This window comes from Anopheles nili, chromosome X (assembly GCF_943737925.1).
Source record: "Anopheles nili chromosome X, idAnoNiliSN_F5_01, whole genome shotgun sequence".
NCBI lineage: Eukaryota > Metazoa > Arthropoda > Insecta > Diptera > Culicidae > Anopheles > Anopheles nili.
In genome coordinates, this window is record NC_071293.1 from 14,047,750 (window position 1) to 14,060,915 (window position 13,166).

At 34.7% G+C, this 13,166-nt stretch overlaps 1 protein-coding gene across 1 annotated transcript in view; it reads left to right on the forward strand.

The window, feature by feature from the left end:
- LOC128729032 (chaoptin) overlaps nucleotides 1-12,749 on the forward strand; it is a 28,052-nt gene extending 15,303 nt beyond the window's left edge. The window contains exons 3-8 of the mRNA XM_053822679.1: nucleotides 10,215-10,289; nucleotides 10,346-10,987; nucleotides 11,074-11,432; nucleotides 11,490-11,604; nucleotides 11,677-12,236; nucleotides 12,313-12,749. Of these exons, the coding sequence (XP_053678654.1) occupies nucleotides 10,215-10,289; nucleotides 10,346-10,987; nucleotides 11,074-11,432; nucleotides 11,490-11,604; nucleotides 11,677-12,236; nucleotides 12,313-12,610 (2,049 nt within the window). The 3' untranslated portion in view covers nucleotides 12,611-12,749. The remainder of the gene's footprint in view (nucleotides 1-10,214; nucleotides 10,290-10,345; nucleotides 10,988-11,073; nucleotides 11,433-11,489; nucleotides 11,605-11,676; nucleotides 12,237-12,312) is intronic.
- Nucleotides 12,750-13,166: the final 417 nt, after the last annotated feature.

Here is a 13,166-nt window from a genome sequence, read left to right on the forward strand (position 1 = left end):
ATTTTTTTTTGGTTACTTTGTGCACTTTTTGCAAGTATGATTATAAATACCACATCCGTGCCCGGACACATGTAAACATCACAGCTACCTGTCATGCTCACCACGCCACTCGCACTCTAATACAACAACTTTTTGAAGAAGTATTAACTACACTACAATTAAGCTGGCAACGAAATTCACTAAAAAAGTGCATGTAAAAAATGTTGATCAACTATTTTATTTTTGAAACAGATATATCCGTTATAAGATAGAGTAGTTTTTCCTGTTCAACGTGGTTGTTTGATGCAGAAAAACGGAATACAGCAACTGCACTCCTCAAAACCATCGTGCAAGCGTACTATTCGAAACAAATCCAGAGGGCGCCGCAGCGCCGGTTTTCCTTGTGTAAGGTTCATTCAATCAAGCGTGATCGTATATTCACAACTAATTTTGTACGTGATCATATTATTCACAACTAATTTTGGTTTGGTTTTAAAGCTGTTTAACGTTTCAACGTGTTTAACGTTTGACCCTTTGAGCGTCTCGAACTAAGAAAAAAATCGAAAATAAGTCTGCAAAAAAGATTAGTATGATGTTATTTATGCCTTTCATGGTAATGTTCTATTTGAATAAAAAAAAATAGATGCGCAAGGCAAAATAAAAAATTATTTTTAAATTTATATATATGTTTATAAATATATATATATATATATATATATATATATATATATATATATATATATATATATATATATATATATATATATATATATATATATATATATATATATATAATATATATATATATATATATATATATAAATCTATATATATATATATATATATATATATATATATATATATATATACATATATATATATAATATATATATATATATATATATATATATATATATATATATATATATATATATATATATATATGTATATATATATATATATATATATATATATATATATATATATATATATCTACATATATATATGTGTGTATATTCATATATAAATATATATTTATTTTATTATAGTAGTGACGACCTGGCCGTATTGTTCTTAATCTTAGTTATTCATCATATAAATACAATTTAAATTACAAATTCAATGGCTGGTGGGCATTTCCTCCCGCGGCCATTTCCTCCGTACGAATTGCACCTGATCCCGGGTGGTCTCGGTTGATTTATCTCACTACTTCCGAGGATCCTTTCGAATTGCTGGTCTAGTTATTTGGCCTCTGTGTTTTCTTCAGCCTGCGCTTCTATTTAACCTGCGCTGTGACACCCTGTTGCACACTCATTCATTCATCCATTCATACATGTTCTACCATTTTAGCGATATACAGACATTTAAGTACGTGGACAGTTCGGTAATGGTAATGTGTTGATGAGAGTGGGAGGAGGGACCCGGGGGGGGGGGTTTCTGGATTAGAAGTTTGAGGAAATTCAGGATATAGGGAGGTGGGGAATCAGATGACCAAGCCATTGGCCGAAACAAACCGATGGATTGCTATTAGGTCATCTCCTGGAGCCTTGAGATAGCCTCAATTGCACCCAATAAAGCTGGCCTTACGGAATCGTACTCCACGCATACCCATAGAAGGTGGTCGATGTCATGATAGCCGACGCCGCAGCCACACACTTTGGAGCTGGCCAGCCCTATACGATGTAGATGCGCCCGATGTAGATGCGCTTCTAGCGCGCTAAAGCTGTCCGAAAATATGCAGTATTCATGCGGGGGGCTCGCACTTATCAACAGCAAAGCATAAAGGATTGCAGCGAGCTCTGCATTATAGATTGAGCTTGGCTGACGAAGTTTGTGAAATGCCTCTGTGTTGGCATTTTATACGCCAATGCCAATGCCCTGCTCGGAGAGGGATCCGTCAGTAAAAAAATGGTTATTCGTAGGTTGGCCATACTTTTCCACAAAAATACTGGGAATAGTCGTTCTGCGCAGATAAACAGGGGTAGTCTTGGTTTCTTCACTCAACGAGGTGTCTATAGCGAAAAGGGACTGTAGGACTCTGGTAAAGTGGCACGATCTATAGCTGGCGGAACGCTAGGCAGCACTTCAAAATATGGAAAATCTTGAAATACTTTTAGAATTTTACATTTAGTCTAGTCTCTTGTAGCGATTGAAAATTTTCGATTTTGAGGGTGGGATTCTGTAGTGAAGAACGTATCAGAAGGTGAAGCGATAGCTTTTCGAAACGTAGTATGAGCCGCATCACTCTGGAAATCACTTCAAGGGACATTGTATGAGTCGATTCCATACAACCCAAAGCAATTCTTAAACAACGATACTGGATCCTCTCTAATTTGATTAGATAGGTCTTGGCTGCCCAATAGAAGAATATGCAACCGTATTCCAAAACTGACAGTATGGTTGTTTTATAAAGTCGCAGGACATCTGACGGGTACGCACCCCACCAGAAGCCAGTGACTGTTCTGAGATAATTGATCCGCTTTGTACATTTACGTACCAGGTGTTCGATATGCGCCCGCCACACATTTTTACTATCGAGCCAAACTTCTAGGTATTTAAAAGATTTGACAATGGATATCTTCTTGTCATACAGGAAGATATCAAACTTAGGATTCACTAAGTTGTTTGCTCTATTACTCTCCACGTCGTAGAAAGTAGAAAAGATCATCATTTTAGTTTTCTCGGGGGAAAAACTCGTTACCTAGGTTGTTGGTCTACTCTTTTAACTTTTCAAGAGTGGTTTGCAAAGGTATTTGGAGATTTGCAATGGTGTTACTTGAAACTGAAATTGCACCGTCGTCAGCTAATTGTCTTAGGTTACAGTTAGGCGCGAGACATGTATCAATGTCATTGACGTAAAAATTGTACAAAAGAGGGCTCAAGCAGGACCCTTGCGGAAGTCCAAAATAGCTGGTCCTTCGAATACTCAAATGACCAAAAAAATCAAAAAATTGTTCAACCTTGGGCTGAGGCCCACGTGCTGAAGTTTTTGACACAGTATATTTACAGATACTGAGTCAAAAGCCCCTTTTATATCGAGGAATACTGAAGCCGTCATCTCTCTGTGAGCATGAGCTAACTCTTTTTCCGAAACGAGCAATGCTAAACAATCATTAGTACCCTTACCTTTGTGAAAACCAAATTGGGTGTCGGATAGCAGACCGTTTGATTCGAGCCAGCTGTCCAGACGAAAAAGGATCATTTTTTCTAATAACTTTCGCAAGCAGGAAAGCATCAATATGGGACGATACGATTTATGATCTGATGCCGGTTTGCCAGGTTTTAAGATGATGACTACTTTCACCTCTCTCCATTCTGGTGGGACGGTGTTGCTTTCCAACATAATGTTGTATAAGCGGAGCAGCCGTTTCTTCGCCAGGTCTGGTAGATTATAGAACAATTTGTTCTTTATCTGGTCCAGTCATGGAGAGAAATTGTTACTAGAATGGAGGGCAAGGGAGAGCTCTATCATGGTAAAAGGTGAGTCCATAGAAGGATCACTACCAGGTGCATCTTGATCAAATGGCTGCGCTTGTGCAAAATCTGGGCAGACTTTCTGAGATAATGGTTTCAGCCTGTCATCTGAAAGTTTTCGTGCTGTTTCGCATCCTTTTTGCCATGCTTCCAAGCGAGGTAAGCGATGTAGAGGGGCTCAAGTTATTGTCGTATTTGTGCCAATAACCCCTCTTTTAGGTTTTAAACAAGTTTTTACACTTTTTTTTAGATTCCTATTTTGATCGTAAAAGGAAAAGAAATTTTTGCTTCTGAAGAGGCGAAAAGCTCTCTTTTTTGCTGTGATTGCCGCTTGACACTTTTGATCCCATCAAGGAGTGATTGATTTCTTAAAAGCCCTTGCTTGATTATCTGCTCTGGTTTGACAGCAAGAGCACACACGTTTCTGAAGGCAACGAGGTTTTTGTACTCTGTTACCCGAGAGACAATTGGGATATTCGCGAGCACGGCAAAAGGTCATTAGCTCACCATACTTTGTCCAGTCGATATGTCTTGTTAAGTCACAATTAACAAGAGCTACATTGGCTGTGCGAACTCCTCCGATAATTCAAATTTCGATCTTTAGGAGGTCGCTACCGAAAGGGTCTTGGATAACCTTCCAACTTTGGTATTCAAGGCTTGCGCGTATGTACAAAGAGTACAGACCTATTGCGCTTTCACGTGTTATAGGCGTAGCTACCCTATTTACCCCTTCATGATTCTCAATGTATATTTGTCCCAAAGGTTCTTAATGATTGGTGCTATGCAGTCATCTTTTTTGCAGCTCCAATCGTATTCGTGTGTGTTAAAGTCATCTAGGATAAAAAATGGTTCTTTGAGACCCATTGCTAACTGGTCTAGATCTTTATTGATCTTCTTGAGATCAATCTTGGCTTCCGGAGGGATATAAACAGTTGCAAGTGATGCGTTAAGATTCCCTAACTTGGTCTGGAATGCGACAGCTTCTACGACTTATACGACTTGGAATTGGAAGTCTATAGAAATTTTGATTATTTCTAATGTCTATTCCAATTACCCCACCACGCATAGCATTCCCTAAATTTGTTCGATCTTGACGTATCATATTATAGCCGTGGAAGGTAATGTGTATGTCTGAGGTAAGCCAAGCTTCACTGAAGGCAAAAACGTCACAATTGTATTGGCCCACTAGAAGTTTAAAATAATCTATCTTTTCAATAAAACTTCTACAGTTCCATTGTAGTATGATGGCCATTTACATGTTTATTCGTCTAGACGAATCATCATACTAAGATATGGTCAATTTATTTTTTATGGACCAGGGGGTTTCTTTTACGATTTCTTGATGGCTTTTTTCAAAGGGGCCTTGCTTAATCTCTTGACTCCCTTAAGGGGTCGCAGACCGGTTAGCACCTCTGAATAATCATCTTCAAACAAAGATAAGGTGTCGAACTGATTGGTATACTCTACGGTCGCCTCTGTAATAACGCGTGTCCACCTATCGGACCAAACTGGATGAAAGAGCGACTAGTATTGAGTGACTAAGAATGAGCGACCAATTTGTGTTTTCCAGAATCGTGGACCTACGCTATCGGACATTCGTCGGACACGGCAAGATGTCTCGATGACAGTCTCAAATGTAAACAGTTTTGAACAGATTGTATTTACCATAACACTATAATTTCAAAGCAAAAGGAGATATTTAATTGAATTTTTTTAGCATTGTTTCTAAATAGAAAAACTAAATATACAAACGAACGCAATGAGCACCACGTAAGTTTTGCGTGTCCATTACTTGGACCAAACCAATAAGCGAACTCCATACATTTTTTGACAATTGATGTGTCAACAGCTGGTCCGACGGGCAACTCATTCAATATGCCCGATAGGTGGACACGCGCCATTACAATACACACACACACACATATATATATATATATATATATATATATATATATATATATATATATATATATATATATATATATATATATATATACATCTATATATATATATTTATATATACATATAGATATATACATATATATATATATATATATATATATATATATATATATATATATATATATATATATATATATATATATATATATATATATATATATATATATATATATATATATATATATATATATATATATACATATATATACATATACATATATATATATAAATATATACATATATATATATATATATATATATATATATATATATATATATATATATGTATATATATATATATATATATATATATATATATATAAATATATATATATATATATATATATATATATATATACATATATATATATTTATATATATATATATATATATATATATATATATATATATATATATATATATATATATATATATACATATATATATATTTATATATATATATATATATATATATATATATATATATATATATATATATATATATATATATATATATATATATATATATATATATATATATATATATGTGTGCCTATGCGCGCGCTTCAATGGGTTTCCACTGAACCGATTTGCACCAAACTTGGTACATAGGTACATGATAGTCTCGGATCTAGGCATTTGATTTTTTTATTTCTTTAGAGCCCCCCAAAAGGGGGGCTCCCATACAACCCCAAATCGCGAATATTCATTTAAAAATACAAATGATGCCCGATTTAGCTGAAATTTGGTGCATTAACGTTTCATTACTAAAAATCAATACTCGCAAAATTTGAGCCATCTCAATGGGGAACAAAAGGGGGCTTCCATACAAACCCCCCTTTCAAAAAATGAATATTATCCGCTTAAAATTATAGATGGCACTCGATTTGGCTAAAATTTGAAACATAGATGTTTCATTTCTTTAAACAAATACTGGGAAAATTTCAGCCTCCTCAATGAAGAACAAAGGGGGGCTGTCCCCGTCATACATTTCATGTTTAACAAATCATAAAATATCACTTTGAAGTACGTATGTCGTCGAAATTAAACTGAAATTTTATCACTTAATACAAAGACTTTCAAAATTTCAGTTCTACAAGCGAATAATGAAATGGTTGTCCCTCTCCCTCTACCAAACACAGAAAAATTATTGAAAAATACACATGGCCTCCAATTCGATTGAAACACGCTACAAATGCTTCTTCCTATTCATAACGCGACGAAGATTTATTTACGCCAGTGGGAAACAAAGGAAGGTTTCCAAAGAACCTCATGTTTGTATTACCAAGAAAATAATTCGGTCATAGCAATAAAGCTTGATCCGGATGATTTTAGGTGAGGATTATTCTGTTTACACAAAATTTTTAAAACAAGAGCTCCCATACGAGCTCTTCCTATTAGAGTATTGGAAAATATGGTCAAGCATAGCAATCATGTCTGATTTAAATAAGTTGAGGCAAATTCTTAAAAATGTCAATATTTACTGGAAAATTAGAATGGGGCGTTGCAGCTCTCCCGATTGGAGACAAATTCGTGGGAGGGCATACAATCCCTGTTCGGAACATTGAACAAAAAAAATGCCCAAAGTAACAAATATCGTCTAATTTAACAACAACTTTTCATGTACGCCTTAATAAATTGTATTAAGCAGTATTAATATCAGTTGTATTAAGCAAAAAATTTGTGGGTAATAACGATTTGATCAAACGAAACGAAGATTATGAAGCGAAATGGCAGTTATGAAACAACAAGAGAAGAAAGGATTATATAAAAAAATCCTTTTCTGGATAGCTAAGATGGTTAAAAGGCTCGATTTGTTATAAAGGAGTGAATGATATTTTGAAAAAGCCAGATACAACCGATTGGAAGGGATATGTCAAGAGGAACAGAGAGAGATGAATTGATTGAAATAGAAAACCTTCAAAGCCGAAGCTAGGAATAACGTTTATAGAATGAATACAACTAATGAAGAAAAAAACAATATACACATCAAAACTTGAATTACACAAGCATACGTAAAAATGCCCCTTTAGTTTTCCTCAAACTACGTCGACCCGAATGAAATCGGGTTTATCAGCTAGTTTTCAATAAAAAACATACAGATAGATGGACGAAGATGGAATGGATAAATCGTAAACGATTGAATAGAGTAAATTCTTAGCTAAAGCCTTCATTGGAAGGGTCTACACGTTAGAATTTATTTTGATTTTACTTCAGTCGACGAAAGAACCTCTACAGCACGTTGGTGTTGAGATGTAATATAATTGTAGGGCTAATTCAAACAATTACAACAAATGATCCCGTTTCGACAAAAAAAATAACGATTTTCGGTCAGCAAACATTGTTATGGGGTGCCATTGAGTAGTTTATCGATAATGCCTAACATTGAAGTCCGTCAAAAGACATTGAGCCCATTACATGGTCCAGATAGTTGGAGATAGTAAAACACAACCTACAGAGAGGAAACTGTGCATATCCTCCTCTGAAAGTTCCATTGCAGCTCATCCTCGTCATAGTATGCTTTCATGAAATACTGACTGGTTTTATTAGGTGGTGAAATATTATACTTATATTTTGGTGAAATACTGTTTGGTTTATTATTTATTTCAACCATCATCGTCCATAGGCAAACGGATGGTTCTTGACTTTAACCATTACTAATATCTCTATTGGATGTATCCTACACTGATTTGTAATGGCGCGTGTCCACCTATCGGGCATATTGAATGAGTTGCCCGTCGGACCAGCTGTTGACACATCAATTGTCAAAAAATGTATGGAGTTCGCTTATTGGTTTGGTCCGAGTAATGGACACGCAAAACTTACGTGGTGCTCATTGCGCTCGTTTGTAGATTTAGTTTTTCTATTTAGATACAACTCTAAAAAATTCAATTAAATATCTCCTTTTGCTTTGAAATAATATTGTTATGGTAAATACAATCCGTTCAAAACTGTTTAAATTTGAAACTGTCATCGAGACAGCTCGACGATGTCCGACGATGTCCGATAGCGTAGGTCCACGACTCTGGAAAACACAAATTGGTCGCTCATTCTCGTTCACTCAATTCTAGTCACTCATTCTTTTAGCTTGGTCCGAATGGTGGACACGCGCCATTAGTCACTCAATACTAGTCGCTCATTCATCCAGCTTGGTCCGAACGGTGGACACGCGCCATAACACGCTGGTGCTGAAGGACCTTGTTCTTCTCTGCGCTTTGATTGACCATGCGCTCAGCCAAAAAAAGTCAAGATGAGCAACCAAACAAAGCCTGTTAAATACCCACGTGTTAACTGAGGAACACGGTTGTTGTGTTCTATTTTTCTCCCTCAAAAAACAATGTTGAGTAGAGAAAACTACTTTATATTTTTTTAAACAATGCATCAAGACAATGAAGTGCAGAAATAACGAATATGTTTGCTTCGGAAAGGAAAAGTTAATATCCAGAAATTTTTTACCGATGATTTTGGATTACATAGGCGCAGTATGATTTGATGTTTACAGCAAAAGTTGAATGTTAGAGAGAGATGGTGAAGGAGTGAGCAGGACGGGTACCTAAGTCACTAATATGTGTATTTGTGAAAGCGCGAGAATGTGACATTTATATTCACACGCTTAAGAAAGAGTGATCGTATTTGTTTTTGGTCATTTCCAAGTATAGGCGAAGATAAAACAAAAAAGAATTTTTTTCATTGATTTCGACATATTTTGCTGAAAATGGCAGGAGTGATTTCATCGTAAACATTTTTTCTCTGGATCATAAGAAATTGTATATAAAATCCTTTAAAATGATGTATAAAACGTATTTGTTTGGCTATAAATAATGATGTTCTAGGTACCGAAATATGTACCACCAGAACGTCGATTTTTAAGCATATTACATAACTTTTGTTTTACTTTGTTGCTTTATACATTAGTAATCAGTTATTTTAAAATTCATTTTTGAATTTCACTTATTTAACATTTTTTTCTGTCGAACGACTTATAAATCACAACAATCGGAGATGGTGGTTTTTTGCCTTTTTGATCGCCCAGCCTCAACGTGCCTTGTACAAAGGACTGAGCATCCAGTTAACTTAACAAGGTAGGCCTTAACCGTAAACCGCTGGTTGAGCCACTTACGATGAAGAAGAAGCATTAAGAAAACGAAGTGCAGAAATTATGCAAATATTTGATTCGTAAAAGATAAATTAGTATCCATGTACTCTTTTTCATCGAACTTGAATGTCATAGATGTTGTACGGTATGCACCGAAGAGTAAAAGTTGTTTATTTGTGGAGAGGATGGCGAGATGAATATCATAGTAGCCATGGTCATGGATAATGGCATGTTCAAGAATAAGTGAATAAGGTGCATCGCTCAGTTAATTTCTCGAACATAAATTAATTTGATCACCATTAATGCCCAAGAGTAGTGACTCCTTATTGGTGCCCTGGGGAATATCATATGCAGTCAGTTTTTTTTATATCATTTGAAATGAATAAAATGCCTATTAAAAAAATAGGAAAAATTTTGCTCCAGTTGTCATCTAAAATATACGTTCACGCAATAAATGTCTTTCGTTCAATAGCCGTAAACGTTAGTGTGCGGCACAAACACAAATGGTTAAGAGCTCAAATCACGATGGAGTCTCCCCTGTAAGCAGGACTGACTATCCAGCTTCGAAAAAAATTAAAGTCATAGAAAGCCTTACCAAGGCATGTCTTGGTCATACACCATTTGTTGATTCATTGTAGAAGAAGAGAAGAAATACGAAGTAACAAGAATGCTCATAAATAATAATAACCTTATCTTTTCACAGAACCTACCAGAGCTTCAAAAATTGGATTTAGCCTACAATTCCCTCGAATCATTTGATTTCATCATCCTTGATCAGGTAATAAACTCTAAAATAACTGTTAGCCTTTGTTAATGATTTGTTTAATTTTGAAGGTTGGCTCACTAACATCGTTGGAAGTGGATGTTAGCCATAACATGATAAGCACGCTTGGTACAATAGAGAATAGCACGGATAAATCGAGTTATTTCAATGACGAACATATGCAACCTACTATTTACTCTAATATCCGCTCATTAGATTTTTCTAATAACAACATATCAAAAATCTTGCCTGGTTATTTTCGTCCATCCGCATTGTCTCTGATGAACCTTGTTTTGAGCCATAATAAGTTATCCAGTATAAAAAGAGAAGTATTTGAGAGCCTATCGCAACTAAACTGTTTGGATTTTTCTAATAATGTTATTAGTGAGATCGAATACGATACCCTGCACAACATGCAAAATCTTCAAATATTTAAATTATCTCACAATATTCTATCAGATGTACCAGCAGAAATTTTTCGCAGTTCTATCAGATTGCGTGTACTCGAATTAGATCACAATAATTTAAAATATTTGCCTGATAACCTTCTGTTCAGTAATGGTCTAGAACGGCTGAATGTCTCTCATAACCTACTTACTAAAATTCCAGTTTCTTCTATGTCCAATATGGCAGCGATGACTTTGTGTGAATTAGATTTAAGTCACAATCTCATTGAAGCTGTGCATATCAATGATTTAAGCAACAAATTCCGGGTAATTAGATATTTATAGTCGATTAATTTCTTATATCTTATCAGCTATTTCATTTTTCTTTTTTCTTTTTTAATTTATTTATTTAGTCATTAGCCTGGCTGGATTTGTCGCACAATCAACTTCTGCGAGTGGAAGATGCTACCTTTGTCAGTTTGCCTCGGTTATCTATACTTAATCTTTCTCACAATAATAAACTCAAAATAATGGAAAAAGCTTTCGTAGGACTTCAAGACAGCCTGTTAGAATTGATATTAACAAACATTAGACTTACAAACGTACCCGAGCTTTCAAATCCTACTTTAAGGTCATTGAAAATTTCTCACAACGTATTAACATCAATTCCTCCTGAATTAGCTGCCAACATTACATCACTGAGAGAACTTGATTTATCTGAAAACGATCTAACGAATGTTCCTTTAATAACACATTCACTAACCAACTTGAAGTAATAAGTTAAAATATTTGAATGTACAACATATCATTCATTTATTTCTTGTTGTAGATCTCTGTCTCTTTCTGGTAACCCTATTACTTCGCTTTTCAACACTAGTTTTGCTGGAACTTACGACACATTGGAATATTTGGACATTTCGAATCTCAATATAAACTATTTTGAGGTAAAATAAAATTGTATAAAGACATTTAAGTGCAACTAACGTGTATCCTCAAATTATTTTAATATTTTACAGTTTGGTATACTGAATAAACTGCGTTATCTGCGTTCTCTTAAAATTTCAACATTTCCATCTTTTCCTAACTTCAATATTCCTAGAATCATTCAAAATGTCAAAAACCTTCGAGAGATCTGGATAGAAGCTGCAAAATCTACTAATTCATCGATTGATAGAATAAAAACACCTAGTGCTGCCTCAAAGCAGGCAAAACCTGATGCATATGCAATGACAGATTTACATCGTGAAATGGAGGGTATACTGCCACGTAAACTTCAAAGTATAATATTTGGTGGAGGAGGATTCAATAGACTCTCTGATTCGTTGTTGAAAGGATTTCAATCAGCAACGTTACGATTTCGTCTACATAACACATCTATCGTTGCTCTTCCAGAAAACTTTTTCCTAAACGTAGGAAAACATGTTCGCGCTATATCGGTTTCTATAGATAACGATAACAATGAGCTGCAAAGCATTCCTAATCCTAACACAGCTCCCTATCTTGCTTTACCAGAGCATATCTTTTTGACGAAACTTCAAATAAGTGGTATAATTCTAAATTGCGACTGTAAAATAGGGTAAGAAAATGTAATTCGAATATGCTGTTTTAATTATAGCATACCAATCAACTTGGTCATTTCCTTTATTTCATAGCTGGATTGAATTTTGGCAGCGAAAACGTCGACAATACCTATGCCCGGCAAATCCTTCAGCTGAGACAAGTTTTACAAACATATTAAAGCACTCTTCGTTATTGACCTTCGTAGAGAGATCTGATTGTAGTGATTCAGCAAATGAACTTCGTCGAACTTTGTGTCGCAATAAGAATAATGATACATTACTTGATGTGCTCAAGAAAGATTTGGAATGTGGTTGGGGAAGTTCATCACACCGACTGGGAATTGTTCCAGCCACCACCTTTGTGTTGGTATTTGTTGTTTTGCTCTTTTGACTGATGCAATATCTTTTTCGAATGTATAGTGAATTTTATGACTATCTTGAGCAGCTATATAATGAACAGTCGAACCAAGTAAATAGTTCAGTTACTTTCAGAAAATATTTAGAAGATACTTACGACAGTGGCCTCGAGATCGACCTTGAAGAATTATAAATTATCAAAAACTAGAGTATTCACCAATCATCAAAACTGTTCAACATTTAATTTTTTAATGACAGTATAATTGATCAATGCATTATATTTTGTAAAACATATCATATATTTTCTTAAACAAATGTTAAAGCAGTTTTTTGCATTTTTTTAAATAAAATTTCTAATTCATAATGTCTTGAGTGCGAAAGAGTTTAAAAAATTTTAATGTGAAAATTTTTGCTGTTGATTCAATCTGTCTTTAAAAATTGATCAGTTGATTCGTAATAAATACCATAAAAATGTAAAAATGGCAAAATTTGCAAAAAAAAAAATCGAATAAATAACTCATCATTCAAAGTATAAGTTTGTTTCGAATTTCAACAACTGACAATATTCGTTCTACTTCAACGCAAACTAC